The sequence below is a fragment of the Zychaea mexicana genome (genome assembly GCF_025766255.1).
Source record: "Zychaea mexicana strain RSA 1403 chromosome Unknown BDB00scaffold_121, whole genome shotgun sequence".
NCBI lineage: Eukaryota > Fungi > Mucoromycota > Mucoromycetes > Mucorales > Lichtheimiaceae > Zychaea > Zychaea mexicana.
Window position 1 is genome coordinate 103,900 of NW_026516784.1, and position 22,460 is coordinate 126,359.

The window sequence follows — 22,460 nt, forward strand, 5'->3', positions numbered from 1 at the left end:
GTGTCTCCTTCTATCGCAGCTCTACTGAAAGGTGCATCGTCCTCTCGCTATGCATCATTGTAAGCTATTTGAGATATGCTCTTCTCAGTGCTCGGATAATTCAAGTTTCAAATGATAGGTCGACCCACTCCTCAGTGCCTCTCCCGGCAACAGAGCCATTATACTGATAATCCAGAAAAAAATCTAGTCAACTCCCTTATTGACAGGATGCAATAAATTACCATAAATCTATGCAATTTAGATACGTTAAGTAAGATAAAGTAGAAGAAGATGAAAGCTTGGCATGAACATCATCAGCGAGCTGGTTTAGCTTCGGTTGCTGAGTACAAAATTGCATTTGGGTGTGTGTCTGTGTAGCTCATGTAGACCGTCTTGAAGTCCAGCCTGCAGCTTTTCTTTTCGTGTGGTTCATCATTACCATTCATTTCTTCTCGGTACGTTTACACGATAACCTCATCTTTAGCTTTTTATTTACAATTTCAAAAAAGCTAACATTCATTTAAACTTTCTGTGTGCTTCTTAATAGTAATGCCAGTAAGCATGCTATATAGATACTCTTTATTCGCGCGCTTCACTGAAACTTTCCAATATACATATAACTCAACACGTCGTCCCCGTTCTTTGCGCACGAACGACAAAAAAACCCCAACCCTTGCTTCATTCTGTAGGCATACCATTCTCAGTTCAACGATGGCGACTATCAGTCAGTTGGCAATATGTTTCTTTTGCCAGTAAAAACTAAATACCGCGGCAACGCACCTATAGGTATGAAAATATGAATAGCCAAGAAAGAGAGAGAGGGAGGAAGGGAGAGAATACAAAGGGATAATTGTTAAGTACTCACCATATGCATGCACACTTTTCACATATTTACTATCGACATCAAATAGCGGATCCTAACGCTGAAGATGTTGTCGATGAAGCTATCACCCTCTTCCGCGCCAACTGCTTGTTCCGAAACTTTGAAATCAAAGGCAATGCAGACCGCGTCCTCATCTATCTGATCCTTTACATTTCTGAGTGTCTCAGCAAAATCAACAAGAACACACCCCAAGGCGACGCGTTCAAGCAGTTGAGCACGTTGGCCGTCTCGAACTTTGCTATTCCCGGTGATCCCAACTTTCCATTGAACGCCATGTATGCTGCCCCTTCAGACAGATACCAGACCGGTAAAGTTACTTTCCCCTCTTCTCTGTTGCTGTGTATTTATGTTCAATCAAACTGATATTCATATATGTATATGCCGGACAGATCAAATGCGGCAATATGTACAGCAACTGCGTCAAGAGCTTGCTTCTCGACTGGTGGAGACGATTTTTGTGGATGGGAAGCCAAGCAAGTGGTGGATGTGTTTCTCAAAGAGAAAGTTCATGAACTTGAGCCTTTAGACAACAATTTTTTTGACGATGATGGGTAATGATGAGTATTATTAATATATTACACATCAAGCGAAAGAAATAATCACGTGTATTGAAGTAGTATGTGAAGTAAAAGGGGCGTGATTGGTAAATATTACAAGATCGTGGAGAATAGATGCGGAGGCGAGAGAGGAAATGATTATGGAATACACAGTGAAAAAGTCAGTATCCTACACCACCGAGAATACCGTAACCCAAAAGAATCGTAATGAGAGCTGCTATGATGGAAGAGGGTAATCCGCAAAGTACAAAGTCTTTCATGTGGAGGTAGGGTTTACCAGTACTATCTTCTTGCATAATGGCATTCATATTTGGAAAACTATATCGTACAACAAGTGTTCAGTTCACCTGACAAATGTCTGTCGCATATGTGATTATTTTCATTCGCTATAGTACTTACCCAGAAACTGGCAAACCCATGGCGACAGATGCCGTCAGACCAGTACCCTATTTACATAGCCACCCAGATTTAGTTCTCAAAGACACCCTTCAGATAGTACTATATTGCTCTTGCTTACCATTACTAAAAGGTTTGGATGAGGTGCCGGCAAATGCTGACCAACTTGCTTAACGATAGGCAAAATGATAAGTGCAGCGACGGTATGACTGACAAAGGTTGCAAACACCAATACCAGTATGCCGAAAATGAAAAGAATAGCTAGTACAGGCATCTCTTGTACACCGTTTGCTATTCGATGACCAATGATATCCAACAATCCAGAGCTATCGACCGCAAATCCTAGCGCCATACCGCCTTGTGCTATATAGAAGAGTAATTTAACATTTCGCTTATGCTGTGGATACCAGGCTTCAATTCTAAAAACTATTATTACCTAGCGTCACCACACTCCACAAGAAGTTGTTTAAATCCGTCTTGTTTAGCATATTAGTTCCAAAGAGTAGAACAAAGGGTATCAGTGCAATGACTCCGTTATCGCCCCAAAAATCTTGCATTGCTGTTTCGCCACACCACAGGCCAATCGTTACAAGACAGACAAGGACCACCCAGACCTGAGAATAACTTGGTCGCGCGTATCCTTGGTTTTTGATAGCATTAATCCGTGGCGTGGATCGCGTTGGACGGAAATATAATAGCAGCATGCCCCATGTGGTTAGTATACATATGATAGTGAGGGGTATTGAGGCGGCAAACCAGATACCCCAACCGGGATTAGGGTCCAGAAGCTGGATGGCGATGATATTTTGCGGTGATGATATGGGTGATGAAAGGCCACCAATGCAGGATGCCAGTGCAATTCCCATAATCAAGCATGGCCCCACTTTAGAATTGGGTGGTAACGTTCGTAATATAGGCTGATAAATAGATATGTTTACGATCGACGGAGCATTAGTGATAATGAAAGCAAAAAAGCAGATAATTTCATTACCTGCACCAGAGAAAAGCAGAGTACAGGTGTTGCTACGTTACTGATCCACATGCATAAAAACGCGGCGAGATACATGTTCACTAGAATAACCCAATGTGGCTTCGTCCCGGCTTTGCTCAATACTACCGCGGCAAAGGCCTTAGTGATACCATGCCTGCTAAGCGCTGCAGCGATGGCGAACCCTCCGAGAAGCACAGCAATTGTTCCGTTAAACATGCTAGCAAAAACGGCTTTCGCAGCATCTTTTGCACTCATTAGACCGTTTCCATCCTCTTGGTGAATTATGTCCATAGGCACGATAAGTAAGGGGATCAAGTATGCTGTTGCAAACAGTGGAAGCGTCTAGAATAAATCATACATTCACATATGTTAATGAGATGTAGACTACATATGCGTTTTTTGTTGACAAAAAAGCTTCATAAAGTCTAACCTCGAACGCCCAAAGCATAGCGACAAATATTAAAAGCGCAAGACATTTGCTGGCGGCCTCGCTCTCCAATGTGTCGAAGCTCATCAGGCAGGCATACATGACAACACTGAGCAAGAGAGTGCATATACGTCGTACCGTCATTCGACTACAAAAGACCTTGATAATGGGAATGTTGAATCCGGGTTTGTACTGCACAGCATGGGCATCGAAGGTTTCGCGTTCCTTGCCAACCATATCCTTCCACACAGTGTTGCGCTCGTAGTGAATGTGATCACGCATGTGCAGTTTAAGCTCGCCTATTGCACTTGTTATGTCGCCTTCCGTAAACACTGCAGCGTACATCTGCTCTATCAGCTTCATCGCTGTATCGATCTCCTGCAAGCGGCTTTGTTGAAACGGATGGGCAACGTCTACTATTTCCTTGCAGTACGTCGTGCGAAGGTTGGAGCCCGTGATCTTGTCCCACTTTTTGGTAATTTTCTGAAACGCCTCATGATTTAAATTGATATAGGACTTGAGCTCAGATAGCAAGATATAGATTGAGGAACACCGTGCACGAAAATTGTAGTAACGATTGAACTCTTGCACTTCAGTTACGCGTCGGTTGAGCGCCAAGTTTGAGTTTGGACGCCGCAAGAACTGCAGACCACGGAATCGGTTTGGATTATTGTCTCGACTGCTTAAGGACGGCGGGCCAGCCACTGTCTTCCATCGAGCCAGGCCGTTGTTTGCATTCTCGTAGTTACTGTTGCTGGATGGCACCCGGCTCACTGTAGGGGTTTCGCTTGTAGTGTGGTGTCTTGACAGATTGGGTGTTGATAAACGTCGTCGCGATGGTGTATGTGCGGCAGAACTCGTCCCCGTAGTCGCCATGTTAGGCAATTCGCTACGAATATCTGTTTCATCACCATCATGGTTCGTCGTCTCGGCGGCGGTGAGTTGGTATCCAGCCAAAAGCGAATCGAGCTTTTCGAGTTTATGTGCAGAATCAGCGCCCCAGGTCAACGACTGCACTAGGGTCTCGTCTGGAAGCGGCACGCCAAACTCATCAAACTGGGATCGAAGCGTCTTTGCATCGTTAAAGACTTCGACCTCTTTACTCGAATAAAACTTGCAGACCTTGTCAAGCTGTTTGTTGCACTCTGCAATAAACCGCTGGTCGTCGTCGTTTTCGTGTAGCTCTTCAGGGTTGATGGTCGGTGCAGTTGATGTGCGCCTGGATGACGGTCGAATGTCGTGCTGTGACGGTACTGTTACGGATTTCTCGATACCGCCTTCCTCAAGGGTACGTGCCATACTCGGCCGTCGATCCAGCATTTGCTGTACATTGATCCGCTCGATCCGATATGCCAGTTTCTTCAAATGATCATAGCTGAGAATGATAATTCAGTTCGATAACAAACAGAAAACATCATCAAATAATTGTTTGTTGTGTCACTTCACACGTTTCGGCTTTTCCATCTGATTATACACGCACAAGACTTACTCAACATATTGATCAACCCAATCCGGAACAGCATTCAAGATAAGCGTGTGGGCGAACTTCATTAGGTGACAGGGAGGTGGAGGGTTCACAATGCACACGAAAAACAAAAAGAACGAAATGTGGAAATTTTCCTTGTGTTTGTTGAAATATTATTATTACTTATTTTGGATCAAGCAGAAACCCCTCCCCCCACACTATTGTAATCGGCAAACATTGGACGTCACGGATGACCAAGCACCCATGATACTGCCCACAATAAAGTCGTTCTTTTCCTCCTCAGTCTGATGTGTCAAGATCTGTCGTAGCCAGGTGCAGTTAAACCGTCGCTGATCGTTACGTGCCTCACACCGAACAACCGAGTTGTACAGTTCTCTGATCTGTCGCTGACCATAGGTGCTCATGCGCACATTCTGTGTTGTGGCAAAAATTATGTTGGGCACGAATGTCTTGGGCGATAGCTTGAAAATGCGAGAGATCTCGGCCACAAAACCGTCTAATAATAACCATCATGATGGACACATTATCAGTCGCCTTTACATCTTCCACCATCCTTCCCTGGTCTAATATCGATAGTTCTTCAGTCATTTGCAGTTACCTGTTGGATCTAAAACCGCCTCAATGGCATCATCCAGCTCGTCTCGCACCTCTTCGTCAACATGCGTGAAGACTACTACCACAAAGTTCCAGAAATCCTTGCCTAGCAGTTGCTGGAACAAGCTAAGCATGTCTTGGGTATATGCGTCCAATCTAGTTTTTCCTTAAAACTTAGTTAACAATACGTGGCTCAACCTTCTGACAAAAGCTTCCACGAAACGAAAGTGAACAAATCACTTACCGGATGTCCTTGATATCAAATACTAAAAAGAATGAGCTGACGCCAAATGCAAGGCTTTTGAAATACCGGACCATTTCCTGTACATTTTGTCGATCTCGTGCAGAAGTATCACAGAGACCAGGGGTATCAATCATATGGACGTATTTGGTTACCGGCGCGTATTGCCAAGGTCTCACTACGCTATCGATCTCCATGGTAGTTGCCTAGTGATGAACAATACATCTGTGTTATGGGTCCTGTAGGCTGCTCTTTTCGTTGGCACGCACACTAAGTGAGCGAGGATCCTTTGTCATCATATACCGCTGCTTACATAAGCTTCACCTGTGCGAAAGATACGCTCGCCTGCCATGGCGTTCAGTAAGCTGGACTTTCCCGTACCAACAGCACCAATGGCGCTGACTACATGGGTTCGTGGATCTTGAAGATGAGCATCCCGATTAGCTTCGTTCAAAACTGCGTTCGAATACGTCATGCTTCTGCCGTTTCCTCCTTTACGTTGTTACTAGATCGGGGGGAACCGTATAGAAGAAATAAAGGAAAAGATACACTCGTCCAGAAAAAAAAAAAAAAACTTAGAAAAAGAAGAGTGGAGGAACAAAAACATGCTGCATGTGAGCGTTGTACAAAAAGGCTTTCTGCTCCGCCAAATGTACGCCAAGGTTCAAGAGCAAACAATATACGTCAATGGGATGGTTCGTACGACAAGACCAAATCATGTAAGTCTTGAACCAGCCTTAAAATACTACATACCAGCAGGAGCGTCTATGTGGCTGACAATAGTGCTAATAATCAGGTTCTCACCTCCGTTAAAATTATGTCTTTATGCATTCTGGTTCGTAAACATCTGTTTGGCATCCATATCTGTCACTGCGACTGTATGCAAAGAAACAATAGAAACTCAATATTTTCCAAGCCCAAGCTTGTTATAATACCCCTCCTAAGTACCGTGGCTGGTTCCGCGTTATTGGTGCATCAGGCCGTCATCCTGGAACTTCTAGCTTCGTACCCACTGGCGTTTTCTCTTACATTACTCAACCTATCAATGACACCCGCACTCTCAAAGGAGTCGCCTAATAAAGAAAAGCAGTGACAATAGCAAATAGCATTGTCTTGTTATTACTTCACGAGATGGCACGGGCTGAAGCATGTTACACCCAGCTTGGAGTATCAACGCAATACTGTATGTCTGACACGAAAATCTAATTTGGCAGTTATCATCAGTTAGTATAGTAGTGTTAAAAATACGCGTTCGCGTTCCAATAACAAGCATAAAATGCATGCGCCACACTATATGAAAGGACTTTGGAGACATTGTTAACTTTAAAAATATTGAAAGCTCATCTGGAATTCAATAATACCAGTAACTGGATATATATGCACTGACTTTATGGCTTTTGTAGTCTACTTAGTGGCATCTTTTTTGACCGTTGAACCGATACTGCTGCTACAGAAGGACATTGGGTTGATCATTGTAGCGAATATAGTCCATTCTACGGTAAGGACTAAAATATATATAATAATACGATATGTACCATGCTACTAGCGTGTCTGGATCGAGAGGCCTATATATTTTTCGTAATTATAATAGTAGTGATACAAACAAAAGAGGGGCGTTTGATCTCCATCTTGGCAAATACTTCCAACACCATCACTCTTTTGTATCAAATTCGGGTTGATTGTAATACAACATGGGAATTGAGTGGTGATCACCATGTACAGCAAACGAAGAAAGAAGTGAATCCATGAGCGAAATACATGTACAAGTTTTGGGTCAAGTATGGCGCAACACCAACAGAAACCTTAGCAACAGCTTACAAAGTCATGAGAACGGAACTCCTCCAGCAAGAATGCTCACTTGTGATTGTTGACAACATAGACAAATGAGGAAAAGAAGAATATACTTTCCTAATAAACAATAGATGCTGATCTTTTCAGGTGTTTTAAGTAGAAAGTTTATTTTTCTATTTGGGCTCAGCAGCAAATCGTCAAGCGATCACTTAATGATAGTACGCGTATGCTTATGAGATTTTAATGATATGCATGAGATTTGCAAAAAGTTGCTCAACATATATTACGATGGCGATGGTGCTGCAGACTACGATGCTGTACAAAGTTTCATCTACTGATGAAGACACAGTAGCAGCTTCAGCACAGACAGTGACGCTATGTACACTTTAGAAGATCAGTCTGAGGCATCACTGTTTGACATGATGATCGACAACATTGTTGATCTTTGTAGGGCGTAAAACCTTAATAGATATGCACTATTAACTAGTAATATCATCACTATCTACATACGAAAATGCACTCTACGAGAAAACACATAAGGTTGACTTTTTTGCTTTTGTCAAATACTTTGTGCATGGCCCGCCTTCTTACTTCCTTCCGGCAAGGAGGAAGTACAGGTACCGGCAGCAGAGTAGTGCATGATGCACGAATAGAAGAGAGAAAGCACAAAATGTTAGGGGTCGACACAATATAGAAGAACAAGTCCTTTTAACTTCTTACTCTTCCCCTATCCATCAAAAAGTACAAGGCAGCAGGCGCTTGGTTGTTTTTAAATGCCTTGAGTATACTCCTAAATTTTTATTTCAATTTGCATCTTTCGGTATAACCGAACTTACTTAATAATCTTAAGCATACTCACACATCACAGCACAGCACAGCACAGCACAGCACACACAGGCATTACAAGCGCACTCTATTTTTATAAACACTTTGTGCATCGTTTCACAGACCGATCACTTTGTCCTTCCCTTCTTTTCCGAGGAACATGTGTTGGATTTCGCTGATTTACCATGTGGTGTGATTCTCACAGTCGAAGAATAGAAAAACGGGTGCTGGTCTTCGTGACACATCCAATTACCCGCTTCTGCTATGTGCTTCCGCATATACTATGCCAATGTACACGCTTGAGTAATGCTAGACATTCTTGTCATCCTCAGTTGCCCTCATGGATGCCCCATAGTCAACAGTATCATCTCCAACCCCCGGGTCTCCGCTTTTTTCTTCCAACCTCCCGAGCGCTGTCCAATGAGAGGTCGGCTGCTGCATACCACCCGCACTCTGCATAATCTGTATGCCAATAAAGCGAAAACAAGTATATGATTGTTTACATCCATCAGCAGATGTTGCGAATAGCGGTGGCGCAGGGCGAGCCAGGCTGTGAGGACGAAGGAGCACAAGAATAAAGAGGACACGTAAACGAAAGAAAAGAAAGAAAGAAAGGATTAGGAAACAGATCAGCCGTGCCGATAGCACAGCACCAATACCAACATTACCAGCACACACACACACACTGCACACAACAAGAATAGACTTGTTACCCAGGTAGAACAAGGACGAACAAAGGTTTATAGGGGCCCGACAAAAACCTGTGTATGAGCCGAGTTTGGTAATGCCTGCTGAGTGGAAAGAGTAACCACAAGGAAGCTCCAAGGCTTGATTGTGGAAAAACTCCTCTCTCCCACTTCCACTCCCCCCCCCACCATCCCAGCTCCTTTTCAACCGCTTTCTCTTCTTCCCTTTCCCTTGTTTCCTTTTTCCCACTTTTTCTTCGTTCGCACAACTCGCAGCTGCGACTACCGCTCGCCGCCATTGCTAATGCCTCATCATCAACTACGAGATGCGCCCGATCGAGGAGTTCTAAAAGGCACTGAGGAAGTGCCCGCCACGGCACCCATATTCGAGGGCCACCTTTACTTGCAACATCCAGAAAAGAAGAGCCGGTGGCAGTGGCGTCTGTTTCGTTTTGATGGCACATCCTTCACTTGTCTGTCGACGCGCAAAATCAAGCTTCCGCCAGACACGCCTGTCGATGCCGTAGCCAGCCAGGACAACTTATTGATGTCGTCGCCATCTTCACATCATCAGCTGAACAACAGCAACCTCAACTCGTCGCCCTCGTTCAACACATCGCACACGTCTCCCTTGCTGGCCACGCCCAAGGACAAAACGCTGCGCTTAGTCTCATTGGCCAGCAGCATGCCTGATCTTCAAAACATCGACAAAGCAACAACAGACGAGCAAATGTTGCTACTACAGCAGCAGCAGCAGCAGCAACAGCAACAACAGCAGCAGATCCAACAACAGCAACAAACCGTCGTCATGGCCAGCTACTACCAGTTACCCAAATGGACAGTCGACATATCCAACATTTCCGCTATTTCCGTACTGAAGCAGCAACCCAAAAAAAGATCCCCCTTTTCTACGTCCACAAGCCCGAAATCAAAATGCTTCTGCGTGCGCACCTTCGATGGTCAGTGCTATGTCATGAAGGCCCAGAAACACAAAGATCTGGAACGCTGGCTCTTTGTTCTCACGAAAATGTGGAAATTTGCACAAACCATACGGAATCAAATTGCAAACCAGCAACAGCAACAGCAGCAGCAGCAGCAGCCTACCACCTCCTCGTATCGTCCCAGTAGTAAACAAATCTTTGACTATCCACCCGAGGCAATGCATCGACCCGTAGTAGACGCAAGCAGTTCTATGACGATGCGGAACCTTGTCCCTCCACCTCCTCCACAGCAGGCAACACCCAGGCCATCACCGTACGACAGCAGATACAAAGCGCCCATGCTGTCCGTGGAAAAGGTGCAATGGATTGACCAATGGCGGGAGTCCCTCGCTGAGCTAGCAGCATACGATACATCACCGCCGCCGATCGAACCCATTCCTGACGACGAAAACATGAGCTCAATCAGCGGACTCACAAGCATAAGCTTGCGTGAGAAATCCACCGCCGCACGAAAAGCGGCCATTCCACGACGCAAGTCATCCAAACGATCAATACGATCGGTTGCTAGTGCAACCAAACGTGGCAACGATGCAGCCACGACAAAATCCAATAGCATTGCACCAGCCGATGCATCGTCAGCCGCCATCCTGCCGCAGGAGCTACCCTTGGCAGACCGACCAAGCACCTCCCTGAAGAAGAAGCGGTCAGATGAAGTCAAAAACTGGATTTCCAATAATAACAACACCGTTACCGCAGCAGCAAACACTGGAGGAGCGCAAGGTAGCAAAGAAAGAAAAAACGCAGAAAAGTCTCATTTTGATTTGTCCCTTGCTGACAAAAGTGTAGCACCTGACATTGACTTTTTTCAAGACGCTAGAACTGTTTTGGATGGGGACGGTGACCAAGCCGTAGTCGACAGATCTGTCCGGTATCACTCGTCGATTCGTGGACGAAACATCCGAGTGGTCGAAGAAGAGAACCAACCAGCAGCAACAGCAGCAGCAGCAACATCGACATCAATGCAGACACCAAGGAAATCAATAAGCCATCGTGCCTCTACTATCGCCGACGACCAAATACACGGAATCTCACCGCTCCAGACACTTGCCAAAGCCGAGAGTGCGCATGCTCTACAGCAGCATATTGACTATTCAAAGCGTAGTAGCAGCCCGGCTCTTTTCTGGCATGTTACAAAATTTGATGATGACGAAGACGAAAACATGAGCTTAGCGGATCTGCAACGGTCGCTGCGTAGGATCAGCATGAATGAGCAGCAGTGTCACCCACAGCAGCAGCAGCAACAACAACAACAACAACAACACAACCCTTCCCCACAAAGCCGCGCACGGTCACCATCAGCGTCATCCATACTCGATCGGAGAATACCGCCGCTGGATCATCATCACAACAACCACCACCACCACCACCACCAGCAACATCATCACAACCACCTCCATCATCACCTTCATCACCCTCATCAGCAGCAGCAGCACCCACCTTGCCCTCCGCCACACCATTACTATCCGTCCGCGTACATCCCTCCATCTTCCAGTGCTGCCGTTGCTACTGGTGCGGCACCGCCTCCGATTGTCTCCCCCGCTGTTCCTCCTATGCCTGTCGCTGTCGGAGGCGGGGCACCCTCTTTTATCCATCCTACTGCTCCACCACCTCGTGCCTACTATGCACAACCCGTCATGTCTTCGTCGGAGTTGACGACCAAATCCATGCATCGTTATCCCGATCCACAATCTGAGCGACATAGCATGGAATACGTCAAAAAGAGGCCTCGTTCATGGATGATTCCATCGTCTACATCATCCTCTTCTATCGTGGACAAGCAGAAAAACTATACCATGACCATGAAGAACATGAATGGTTCAACCACCGCTATAGAGCACCCTACACGGAGATCTATAGATGTAATGGATACCCAAAGGAGTGGGAGTGGTAGATGGAGCTGAATCACCCCTTCTTTTAGTTTTAATACATTCCTTTTATACAATCATATCCTTTTTTACTACCTTCATCTTATACTGCTTACTAGTCTTACTCTCAAACCCTACATATAATCCTTCTCTTGGTACTACTGTCTTATAAAATTTACTACATGTTTTATGAACCACCAACCACCGAACATTACTCTATTGTATAAATTTTGGATAATACTACATCCGCCTTTCTTCGTTAATCAGAAGCTCAAGCTGCATGCATATGCAGTGATGATCTGTGGAACACAAGGAGCTATCGCTAGCTCGTTTCTGAACAAACAATGGTGAGATGCTCACTGTGTAGCAGGAATCTCTCAGATACGGTAGTGTTTGTACGCCGGCACTTTTCATGCCACTGCGGTATTACAGAAAAGAGAGGGCACTTTGACTTAGAGATGCAAGTTCATGATAACATTTCAATACCACGCAGACGGCAATCTTTAATGTCGGTTGCAAAAAGAATTAATAAGATCAGATGACAATCTTATACTAACGATTTTGAGCTTTTGTAAATGCATATTAATATACTCCACTGGCTGACACTGTTCCAGAAGTTGCAATGGTGCGTCCGTCGGTTGCTGTTGACTATTACCCATCCATTCTCTCCAATGAACCAGGCGTTACAAGTGGTCAGACTACTACGACTTGTAGCTATTTCTTCCCGTTGTGCTTTATTCAGATATCAGACCAGAAATCACTTTTGTCTGTCTATAAAAAGATGCTACGTACACTTTGAGCACTCAAGTGTAGAAGAGTGTCTTTAACGTGTTTGAAATACCCGGTGTTTAGTATCAGCTGGTTACAAATGGAGTCTTGCTGTACGACAACCACGTCCGTAAAAGCTGGAATTTACGAGATGCTTTCCCCATTAGCTGACCGTTTAATGGTTTGAGGACATGAGTAACAGTGTAAATGAGACTAATTGCCGTCATATATATGTACCATCACCCACTTTGTTAGTATGTAATGGACTTTTAAGCAACAGTTATCGACATAATAATTTGTCCTAAAACAGAAAGGGACGATATCAGCGAGAAGGTCACTCGACATGCAAAATCACCAATCCAAGCATGATAGTTAAACCGCAAACTATCGGTTGTCATAGAGTACCAGAAAGGAAAGTAGCAGACGTCATTCTTAAGCATGGGCAGGAACTACGGGTCTCGATAATGATCCGTTTTCATCTCACTATAAAGATCCCTGGGGGCAAGCCTACTTTGTTTTAAGAAGCTACTGATTCGCACTTTTTAATCTCACTTCGTGTTAAAGCCATCACAAGACATTGTTCCTACATGCCGTTGTGGCGCGACCGATCACCAACGTGTTAGTTTCCATGGATGTCCGTACGCAATGTTCGTCGTAGAATTGGATCTGATTCTGTACGTTATGAAAACATGAAAGTCGTTGAAAGTATGAGAGCAATTATTTACTTCGTCTTATAAACAGGGTGTCCCTAATATCATTATCCAGAACACGCCCACTCCAGGCCAGGCTGCAGCGACTGAGAGAAATGAATCCTTCCAAATCATTATAGAAAATCCAGTAGTGGTTGATAATGAGGCCGACACCTTGCTCACTAGACAAGGTATGCAGTTCTTTACGATTCTTTTTTTGCAAAAATTTGCAAAGAAAAAATTCGGATCATATGAATCTGATGAGAATACAATTAAGTAGCTGAAGGCAATGATGATGTCGAAACTGCCGCTGCACTCACTGCTACAGTTCCTGATGATACCTTGCGAGTTTGTTCGACCTGTGGAGCACCGGGTCATCTGCGTTCAACTCATCGCGACTGTCCTTTCAACCGTAACAACTTTGCATCCGAACACGGTGCTCAGTATCAGGTAGCCTGCACTGTTCCCTTTGTTCCAGAAAATATTTTTGGTCCAAACATCAGCTATGCTCCTGGAGACTCTTTCCGTCGTCATATTCTACCACGCATGGATACCACATGCTCCTTTTGCCATGCTCGAATGTGGATCGATGAACGAGTGAAGTTATCCTCAGTGTCCAATCCTCGCTTTGGCCTATGCTGCTCCCATGGACGGATCCGCCTTCCCACTCCACGTGCTCCTCCTGCTCCGCTTCTTGCGCTCTTGACCAACCACGATCCATCAGATGATGTGAGTGTGGACTTCCATACAAATATCAGAGCGTACAACAATATGTTTGCGTTTGCGTCTATTCGTGCAAACTTTGATCCTGTTTTGGCAAATAACACCAATGGCGTCCCAACATTTCGCATCAACGGCACGATGTACCATTGTCTGGGATCGTTACGAGCAGGAGAACAAGCTCAAGCCAACTTTTCCCAAATTTACTTTGCGGATACACAGGAGCAACTGGCAAGAAGAGAATCTCTCTTCACTGGCTTGAACCAAGAGACAGTTCAGATGCTCCAGACTGTTATGGAGGAGAATAATCCTTTCACCCGTACTTTGATGTCTGCTGCTGAGCAACATAGAGATCGGCCAATTGGTACTGTTAGTGTCGTTATACGTGGTGCACGCGAGTTGGGACGACGTTACGATCAGCAAACGTATCCAGATTGCAGCAATGGTTGTAGGAACCATGGTTGACGGTGTAGCAGCACCACACGATATAGTCATCCATGATCGTACTGAGGGTCTTCGCCAAATCAGTTCCCTCCATCCATCCTACATGCCCCTCCACTACGTCCTTATGTTTCCTTTCGGTGACGACGGATGGTATCTTGGCTTAAGATCCATGGCGACAGATAATGGCACAGCTTCTGTTACTTTGCTGGATTTCTGTGCATATATGCTGATGATACGTGATGGCGAAGAACAGACATTCCACCACCACTTTGGTCGCTTACTCCAACAATTTGTCGTCGATAATTATGCACGCATTGAAAGTTCTCGGTTGCTTTTCATCACGACTCACCAGGATGACTTGCGTTCTGAGCTGTACAGCGGTCTGGACGACGGTGTCGATCCACGTCAGGTTGGCCGTTCAATCATATTACCATCCTCTTTCACTGGCGGCCCACGTTATATGAAACAAATGCTGCAAGACGGATTAGCAATTATTCGACAACGAGGAAATCCGACGTTATTCATTACCTTTACATGCAACTCTAATTGACCTGAATTTACAGCTGAACTTTCTCCTGGACAAAAAGCATACGATCGTCCTGACATTTGCTCGCGTGTTTTCCACATGAAACTTGACGAGTTGCTGCAGCACATCAAAAGCTCATCTTGCTTTGGAAGAGTAGAGGGCTACATGGCTACCGTCGAATTTCAGAAACGAGGACTTCCCCATGTGCACATTTTGGTCATTTTGAACGAGCAAGACCGCCCACGAAATACAACGGAGTATGACAGATTTGTTTCTGCTGAGTTGCCGAATCCCGTGACCCAGCCTCCACTCTATTGTACTGTAACTTCGTGCATGATACACGGTCCGTGTGGAGAGGAGAACAGAGGTGCAGTATGTATGAAGGATGGTCGTTGCTCCCAAGGGTATCCCAAGCCGTGGAATGAAGAGACTCGCATGAATCGTGATGGGTATCCATTGTATCGGAGAAGAAGAAACAATCGTCACCATATCTTTGCCCGCAGTCGATTTCGTGCTGATAACCGCCATGTTGTGCCATATAATCCATACCTCAGCCACAAGTACGACGCTCATATTAACGTGGAAATATATACCTCTGCTCGCGCCATCAAGTATCTATGCAAGTACATCACGAAAGGATCGGATAGAGCACAGTTAGAGACTGTCCGTACATCAGCTGCTGCAGCTGATGGAACTGAGGTCATTGATGAGGTTGTGCAATACCAAAATGCACGTTATATTGGACCATCCGAGGCAGTTTGGAGAACCTTCGAGTACAGAGTGCATATGCACCATCCCACTGTTTCTCGATTGGATTTGCATTTGCCGGATGAGCAGTTAGTGACATTTCGAGGCGATATGACACCACAGGAGCTCGAGGCTGCACGCAACGCCGCTGCATCGGGGACAAAACTTCTTGCCTTCTTCCGTCTCAACGACCCACGTTTCCCAGTAGATTATAATCCCACTGCAAGTCAATTCCGATACACACAGATACCTTGCCACTATACGTGGGACACTCGCCGCCATCGATGGAGACCTCGCACCAACCCTCCTGTGCAAAACGTCGTATCTCGCATTTTTGCTGCTCCTTTGACAAATATGCCTCTTTACGCTCTTCGTTTTCTCCTTCTCTGTGCCCCTGGACCAAGCAGCTTTGAGCAGCTGCGGACATATAATGGCACTGTACATGCTACTTTCCAAGAAGCTGTTCTTGCTTGCGGTCTTCTAGAATCCGTTAGGGAATGGGATAGCTGTCTAGTAGAAGCTTCTGCTACAGCTCCATCAGCAGCTGCGATCCGTGCACTCTTCGTATATATCCTTACAAGTTGTTCTCCTGCCGATCCACTTTCCTTATGGAATACTCACCGTGAGAGAATGGTTGACAATTACTTTTTCGAGTTTCGCAGAATGCATTCTTTAGCTAACGAGGTCGAACTTCTGCCTGATCAGTATGAACAGATATATCAGCGCACCCTTGGCGATATTGAACTACGACTGCAAGTAACAGGCCACCATCTCGCGGAATTTCCTTATATGCCACAAAGCTTTGTCATCGAGTTGGATCGTCTGTCACCCTTAGAAGCGCTAGAAATAGTCGAACGCCGTGAGTACAGCACAGAAGAGCAGCGCCGATTGCTACAATCTTTGGTCCCTACTTTAAAACGAAGGTCAACGCCACGCCTACGATACCATCTCTGCTGCCATAGACACGCCTAACAACGACTGTCGATCACGAGTTTTCAAGTCGCAGCTTTTCAAGACCCTTTTGAGTCACGTGCGCTCTCAAGACCAGATTGCATTACCAGTCGCCTCATTTGGCATTGCTGCAATTTTGCTTCCAGGAGGCCGAACTGCTCACAGTCGCTTCAAAATTCCTTTGAATGCTGATGAAACAACCAGCTGCAATTTGCGTCTTGGTGGACCGCACGCCCATCTCATCGAGAGAGCTTCTCTCATTATTTGGGATGAGGCTGTTATGTGCAGCAAACATAATTTTGAGGCAGTCGATAGATCCCTCAAAGATATCATAGGTGCCGTCGATTCACGTTTACAGCATGTCCCTTTCGGTGGAAAAGTTGTCGTTCTTGGTGGTGACTTTCGTCAAGTGCTTCCTGTCGTGAAAAAAGGAACCCGATCAGAAATTGTTGCAGAATGCGTGAGCTCAGCTTCTTTTTGGTCTGATGTCGAAGTGCTGCATTTGACAGAAAACATGCGCGTGCGAAATTACGATTCAGGTGCTGCAACGTTTGCTGATACCCTTCTGGCAATTGGCGATGGACGATCGCCTTATGCCAGCAATTTTGAAATTCCGCGGAAATGGTGCATTGACACAAGCAATACCATGGCATTGATTGATACTATTTACCCTACTATCTGAAATCCCGATCCACAACCGCACGAATTCGCCAGCTGAGCCATTTTGGCTGCAAAAAACGTAAATGTCGATGCCATCAATGACGCTGCCTTCTCTGTTTTTCCTGGTGGCGCACGCGAATACAGCTCCAATGATCGAATCATTGACGCTGATGATCCAGAAGCAGCAGCAGCAAATTATCCCATCGAATTTTTACAAAGTTTGGCAGCCAGTGGAGTTCCTCCTCACCTGCTGCAACTCAAGGTTGGCATGCCAGTGGTGTTATTACGCAATCTCAATCCAGATGCAGGATTATGCAACGGTACCAAGCTGTTCGTAACGCGACTTTTGGATTGGTGTATTGCAGTAAAAAGGATCGACGAAGGCCATGAAAGGGAGGAGCATTATCTCCCGCGGATCAATATGTGCATAACTGAGGGCGACTACCCATTCATACTCTGTCGAAGACAATTTCCCGTTCGTCCAGCTTTTGCCATGACTATCCACAAGGCGCAGGGGCAAACACTCACTTATGTGGGTGTCTTTCTTCAAGAAAGTGTCTTTGCTCATGGTCAGTTGTATGTTGCTCTTTCGCGCGCAACCAATCCAAATACTCTACGCATTGCAGTCGATATGTCAGCATCAGCAAACAGCATTAATCCATCTACAGAAATTACCGTTTACACTGAAGTACTACTACATCCACCAGGTCCACAAACAACAACAACAGAACCCACCCAATCAGCCACAGCTGCTGCCACAACCATCACATCACCAACTACTATTACTACATCCACTACTCCTCCTGCTTAAATTCGTTTTTCCTTTCCAATATTTTTACCTTTTTCTCTATCTCTTGCCATAGATTTCCTTTTTACATAACATACAACACAAAATTTCTTTTCACGTTTCTTACTCTGCCATGATGCCATACGAGATAAGTATTCACGTGACGCAACCTTCTTTTTTCATTTTCCTAAGTCACTAACGAGTAACTCGCTCACGCACCTTAATGCCTTTACCGAAACACACCATCTCTCATCTTTACCTCCAGACACTTAAAAAATGCATGCCTATTTCTCCATATTGGCGACGCTATATGCTGGATCGGATTCCCACAATATGGCATAACATTGACCTGTGCACGCCATATCATGTAATATGTTACATTCTGTTCCAGCACGAAGTAAAAACGTTACGAATAAGAAGCGATGGTGGACGTTTAAGGTACGCGAAGAATAGGAAAAATTGTTGTTTTAGGTGTGTTATAGGTTGAAAAAAATCGAATTTGGAGAAACGCATACCCAGGTGCCATGCCATTCCAATGACAAGAAGCCTTGGTAGACCGTTGGGCGCATAATTCCTGGACTGCAGATGTCCCATTTTTCTCAAAAAATACACTTTAAATTGATAGATTGTATATTAGGGTTTAGTGTTAACAGTGAGCGCAGCGAACGTGTTTAGGGCTTAGAGGTAGGCGAAGCAGTAAGTAAGCTCGCGAAGCGAGCTTTGGTTAGGGTTTAGAAGGGGGTGTGGGGGGGAACCCCCCACCTTGGGGGTCTGGGGGGAACCACCAGGAAACATCCAATCCGTTGAATGAACCGGAGCGCAGCGAAGGGCTCATTCAGCCGAGCGAAGCGAGGCAGGTGGATGTTGATGTAATATTTAATTTGCTTCACTCCTGAAAATTATGCACAGACCGACGAGACGTATGCAGCAGCGAAATGCTCAATCCGACGGTGTTCTACATTAAGCCAGCGGCTGGAGTATATATATTCTGCTCTTTCATAATACTTATTGTTATTATGCAATTCTCCTCCTGCTTGTAGCTATACAATGCGAGAATCGAGCTATTATGTTACTACTGTGACTGTCCAACCACGTCAAGTTAGCTAGATGAACCGCTAGTTAACTTATAATCGTCATGCGTACAAAAATGGATGTGGGAGTGTTGTTGCAGTACTAAAACCTTACTCATTATTTTCTATTTCTGTTTGAGGGGAAAATGGTGGGGGAATTTGCACATATACTATGTAATCTGGAGATAATATGGGACGCTTCTTAAGTATCTTTAATTATTTGTATTCACTATCGCCGTAAATGGTCAATAAAAGGTGCGTTTGAACGCCAACGTGTATACGTCGAACCACGCAGCCACCACCCTCATGCATTTGTTAGCCTAACAGCTGGAATAAGGCAAAAGTCAATCAGCACCATCCCGTTTTGTCCCTTTCTGCTGCTACCTCTAAAAAAAATCAAATTTCAGTTGAGGCAAAGGAGGTTATATGCCTTATGCATAAACCAGGATCTCGATACTTATTCTGAGCTTTTTCCACCATCCGTAATTTCATCGTTAAAAAAGCAATCCTTGAAAGAGACTATTTAAGCAAAAGGTATTCTTATGGTTTCAATTGGCTCTACTTTATTCTACAAGACACGCTTTATTTACAAACTCACTTTGTCAGAAATCAGACCTTTTTTATAAACATGTAACTATAATCAAACTATTATCTGGTCTTCTCTTTCTTGAGTACCCGTGCTGAGGGGGCATCCTTTCTATCACAGCTACATACTGCTACCATGCCACCATACGACCCATCAAAGCATAGCAACACTCGCGCTACCATTGGCACATCATCTTTTTCACTCCCTGCGATTACAAAAACAGATGAACCCGGAAAGGAATATACTCAAGGTAATAAAGCACAAGCGCCACACGCATTTAAGATCAAAGCAAACGACAGCGCTGAGGATCTAGTTTTATTGGGCGAAGACGACACAAAGGCAATTGAAGAAACTTTCGGTGAAAGAGGAACCACTATGGTGGGTGAGCATCATCTCGCAAAAAGTAATGATGCCGATAGCGGATACCGATGGATAGTCATCTTTGGCGCATCTCTTTCGGCAATTACTGCATTCAGCACTATGCAAAGTTGGTAAATGAATAGCTCTTTACTGCATCTATGTCGAAACCTCCTTCTCGCCCTTTCCCTCTTTAGAAGAAAACAGAATTTACTGATATTCGAGCTTTTACACTTATCTAGGGGTAAGTGTTATGGCTTGCACAGCAATTGACACAATCACGATAATGAGGTATCAAACAACAACTGATTTTATCGCTACATTACTATATTTCATTTTCATTGCTTTATGTCATAAACAGGTGTCATGCAGGATTACCTGGTGCTGCACATGTTTAACAATACAAAACGGGCGCAAACACTCGTCAGCTTCGTAGGCACTATCTCCTATTTCGTATCAGAAATCATGACCCCCCTGGTGCAAATTATTCTTGAACGACTTGGTGTACGGATATCGCTATTGATAGGCACCCTCATGGTCAGTGGCGGCTTAATAGCCTCCGGATTTGCCACCACGGTATGGAGAACAGAAAAACTACTGGTGCTTTAAGGCTGATCATTCACTTGCAGTTGTTAATGTGTACAGTATTGTTGTATATTATAGGTGTGGCACCTGTATCTTTCGCAGGGCGTTTGCTACGGGGCCGGCATATCTACAATTTACTTGGTACGCGTGATGTAACAGTACTTTGAATTCCTGCGTTGTTGCTGCTCTTATTATGTGTGGCTACTGCTATGCGCTGCTTTTAACATCATCTTGCGTTTATATTTTAGGCCATTACGACAGTCATACCGCAATGGTTCGTACGAAGACGAAGTACAGCCATGGGTATTGCCAACAGTGGCATAGGATTAGCCGGCTTAATTATACCTTATGCCATGCATACATCTAACACTGCGCTTGGTGCTTCTTGGTATGTCTTTCTCAAGCGATTGAGTAAATGCGTATAGAGCACTATTTCATTAGCCGAATACGGTATTCACGCAAACACTTTTCGTTTTTCTCCATCTCGCTGTAAATAGGACGTTTCGCATACTGGGTTTTGTATACCTTGGAGCTAACCTGCTCGCATGTACACTTGTCAAAGAGAAAGAAAATAAGAAGAAGCCTTTCGATGAAGTGACTCCATCACATAAAGAAGATATTGTTCCTGGCAATAATATGGCAGAAGATGCTGAAAAACTGAACAACACGCTTTCAAGAGCTACAGTGTCAGAACTTTTTACGGATGTCAACTTTTTAACTTATACTGCATCAGCTTTTCTGCAAGTTTTGTCTAGAAATGTACCATTCTTTTTCCTTCCATGTAAGAATGGATTGTTAAGCAAGTGATGCTCATAGTAGCAACCTATGGAAAACATGACATAAACTAACTCTACATCACGTATATAGCTTACGCTACATTTATCGGACTAAGTACCACTCAAGGAACAAGTTTAATATCAATAGCATGTGCTGCAAGTTTTGTAGGCAGAATTTTGGTGGGGTAAGTTATGATGTAAAAGGTGCTTTCCAGAGGCGATGTTGCAAAAATAACTCATAATACGAGCTCATATAAAAGGATGCTTGCGGATCGATTTGGAAATTTAAAAGTGGCTGCACTGTTTGGTACAATTACCGGCCTCTCTTCACTGCTGCTTTGGATATTCGCCTACACTTATCCAGCACTAATAGCATTGGCAGTGATTATTGGGTTTTCCTTTGACACGTATTACATATTAAGTAAGAAGATCAATATAGTTGCTGTCATCCTCAAGCTCAGCTCTAAACAAGTTTTAATTTTTATAATCCTACAACTGCCAGTGCCTCCAACCTTACTGGAAATCCTTGGTCCACAGAAATTCACCACTGGGTTATCAATGCTGATGGTATTGACAAGTCCGGCCATCCTCGGACCATCGATGATTTCTGCTGTAGATGATGCATTAAATTGCGAGCAATTTCTTCCGCATAAAGTGTTTAGTGGTGTTCTACCAATACTAAGTTCAATAATCATGTTGGTTCTTGATCGCCGAATAAAAAAGATGCAATAATCAGATAATTGCACTTGTAAGAGACACATATACGGGTTTTACTTGAAGCGCGCAATAAAAGACTGGGACACATAAGGTGTCGGATGACGATGCAGAGAAAATTATCGGCTCGCTCTTAATGAACGTGTTTATCTTCTTTCTCAAGAACAGGCGAGTAGCATGGTAAGTAAAAGTGTAGTAAGTGTGAATTAAACGTTTGGGTATTATAGAAATAAATCCAATCTTACTACTCAACTCAATAACCATGAGCTGCTCATGATCCAAGTTCATGATGTTATGCACAAGCGAATCGGATCGAATACCGGATATCTTTTAAAGATATTTACATTGTGGTTAACGT

The 22,460-nt window shown here is 44.4% G+C and overlaps 5 protein-coding genes across 5 annotated transcripts; 2 read left to right on the forward strand and 3 right to left on the reverse strand.

The window, feature by feature from the left end:
* Window positions 1–284: 284 nt before the first annotated feature.
* On the forward strand, window positions 285–1,484 carry BDB00DRAFT_84463 (putative ARC18-subunit of the Arp2/3 complex). The gene is made up of 5 exons (XM_053125023.1): window positions 285–434; window positions 527–534; window positions 669–765; window positions 891–1,169; window positions 1,252–1,484. Exons 2-5 carry the CDS (start codon window positions 529–531, stop codon window positions 1,386–1,388), a joined length of 519 nt encoding a protein of 172 aa, XP_052974236.1. The 5' UTR covers window positions 285–434; window positions 527–528; the 3' UTR covers window positions 1,389–1,484.
* Window positions 1,485–1,580: 96 nt separating this feature from the next.
* BDB00DRAFT_773484 (SPX domain-containing protein) lies at window positions 1,581–4,784 on the reverse strand (the record flags this gene model as incomplete). Its single annotated transcript, XM_053120099.1, has 9 exons — window positions 1,581–1,737; window positions 1,819–1,865; window positions 1,937–2,178; window positions 2,252–2,732; window positions 2,807–3,148; window positions 3,237–4,035; window positions 4,282–4,417; window positions 4,526–4,608; window positions 4,723–4,784. 9 exons carry the CDS (start codon window positions 4,782–4,784, stop codon window positions 1,581–1,583), a joined length of 2,349 nt encoding a protein of 782 aa, XP_052974237.1.
* On the reverse strand, window positions 4,463–6,138 carry BDB00DRAFT_850895 (uncharacterized protein). Its single transcript, XM_053125471.1, has 3 exons — window positions 5,558–6,138; window positions 5,318–5,469; window positions 4,463–5,215 (listed from the first exon to the last, which is right to left on the reverse strand). The coding sequence occupies exons 1-3, from the start codon at window positions 5,749–5,751 to the stop codon at window positions 4,917–4,919; spliced, it is 645 nt and encodes a 214-aa protein (XP_052974238.1). The 5' UTR covers window positions 5,752–6,138; the 3' UTR covers window positions 4,463–4,916.
* A 3,775-nt stretch (window positions 6,139–9,913) lies between these two features.
* On the reverse strand, window positions 9,914–10,570 carry BDB00DRAFT_850903 (uncharacterized protein). The gene is made up of 2 exons (XM_053125472.1): window positions 10,549–10,570; window positions 9,914–10,486 (listed from the first exon to the last, which is right to left on the reverse strand). The coding sequence occupies exon 2, from the start codon at window positions 10,441–10,443 to the stop codon at window positions 10,000–10,002; it is 444 nt and encodes a 147-aa protein (XP_052974239.1). The 5' UTR covers window positions 10,444–10,486; window positions 10,549–10,570; the 3' UTR covers window positions 9,914–9,999.
* Window positions 10,571–20,387: 9,817 nt separating this feature from the next.
* Window positions 20,388–22,120, forward strand: BDB00DRAFT_964415 (major facilitator superfamily domain-containing protein; the record flags this gene model as incomplete). Its single annotated transcript, XM_053129769.1, has 7 exons — window positions 20,388–20,603; window positions 20,691–20,753; window positions 20,861–21,000; window positions 21,110–21,393; window positions 21,480–21,573; window positions 21,649–21,809; window positions 21,891–22,120. The coding sequence occupies exons 1-7, from the start codon at window positions 20,394–20,396 to the stop codon at window positions 22,118–22,120; spliced, it is 1,182 nt and encodes a 393-aa protein (XP_052974240.1). The 5' UTR covers window positions 20,388–20,393.
* Window positions 22,121–22,460: the final 340 nt, after the last annotated feature.

Excerpts from the sequence above, each read along its gene's own strand:
- BDB00DRAFT_850903 (XM_053125472.1), bottom strand. The coding sequence starts at position 10,443 with ATGGCGGCTGACGATGCATCGGCTGGTGCAATGCTATTGGATTTTGTC.
- BDB00DRAFT_84463 (XM_053125023.1), top strand. Across the intron at positions 766-890 it reads CCGCGGCAACGCACCTATAG|CGGATCCTAACGCTGAAGAT; the intron begins GTATGAAAATAT and ends GACATCAAATAG. Across the intron at positions 1,170-1,251 it reads TTCAGACAGATACCAGACCG|ATCAAATGCGGCAATATGTA; the intron begins GTAAAGTTACTT and ends TATGCCGGACAG.
- BDB00DRAFT_850895 (XM_053125471.1), bottom strand. The coding sequence starts at position 5,751 with ATGGAGATCGATAGCGTAGTGAGACCTTGGCAATACGCGCCGGTAACC. Across the intron at positions 5,470-5,557 it reads TTTGATATCAAGGACATCCG|ATTGGACGCATATACCCAAG; the intron begins GTAAGTGATTTG and ends AGGAAAAACTAG. Across the intron at positions 5,216-5,317 it reads GGCGGTTTTAGATCCAACAG|ACGGTTTTGTGGCCGAGATC; the intron begins GTAACTGCAAAT and ends GGTTATTATTAG.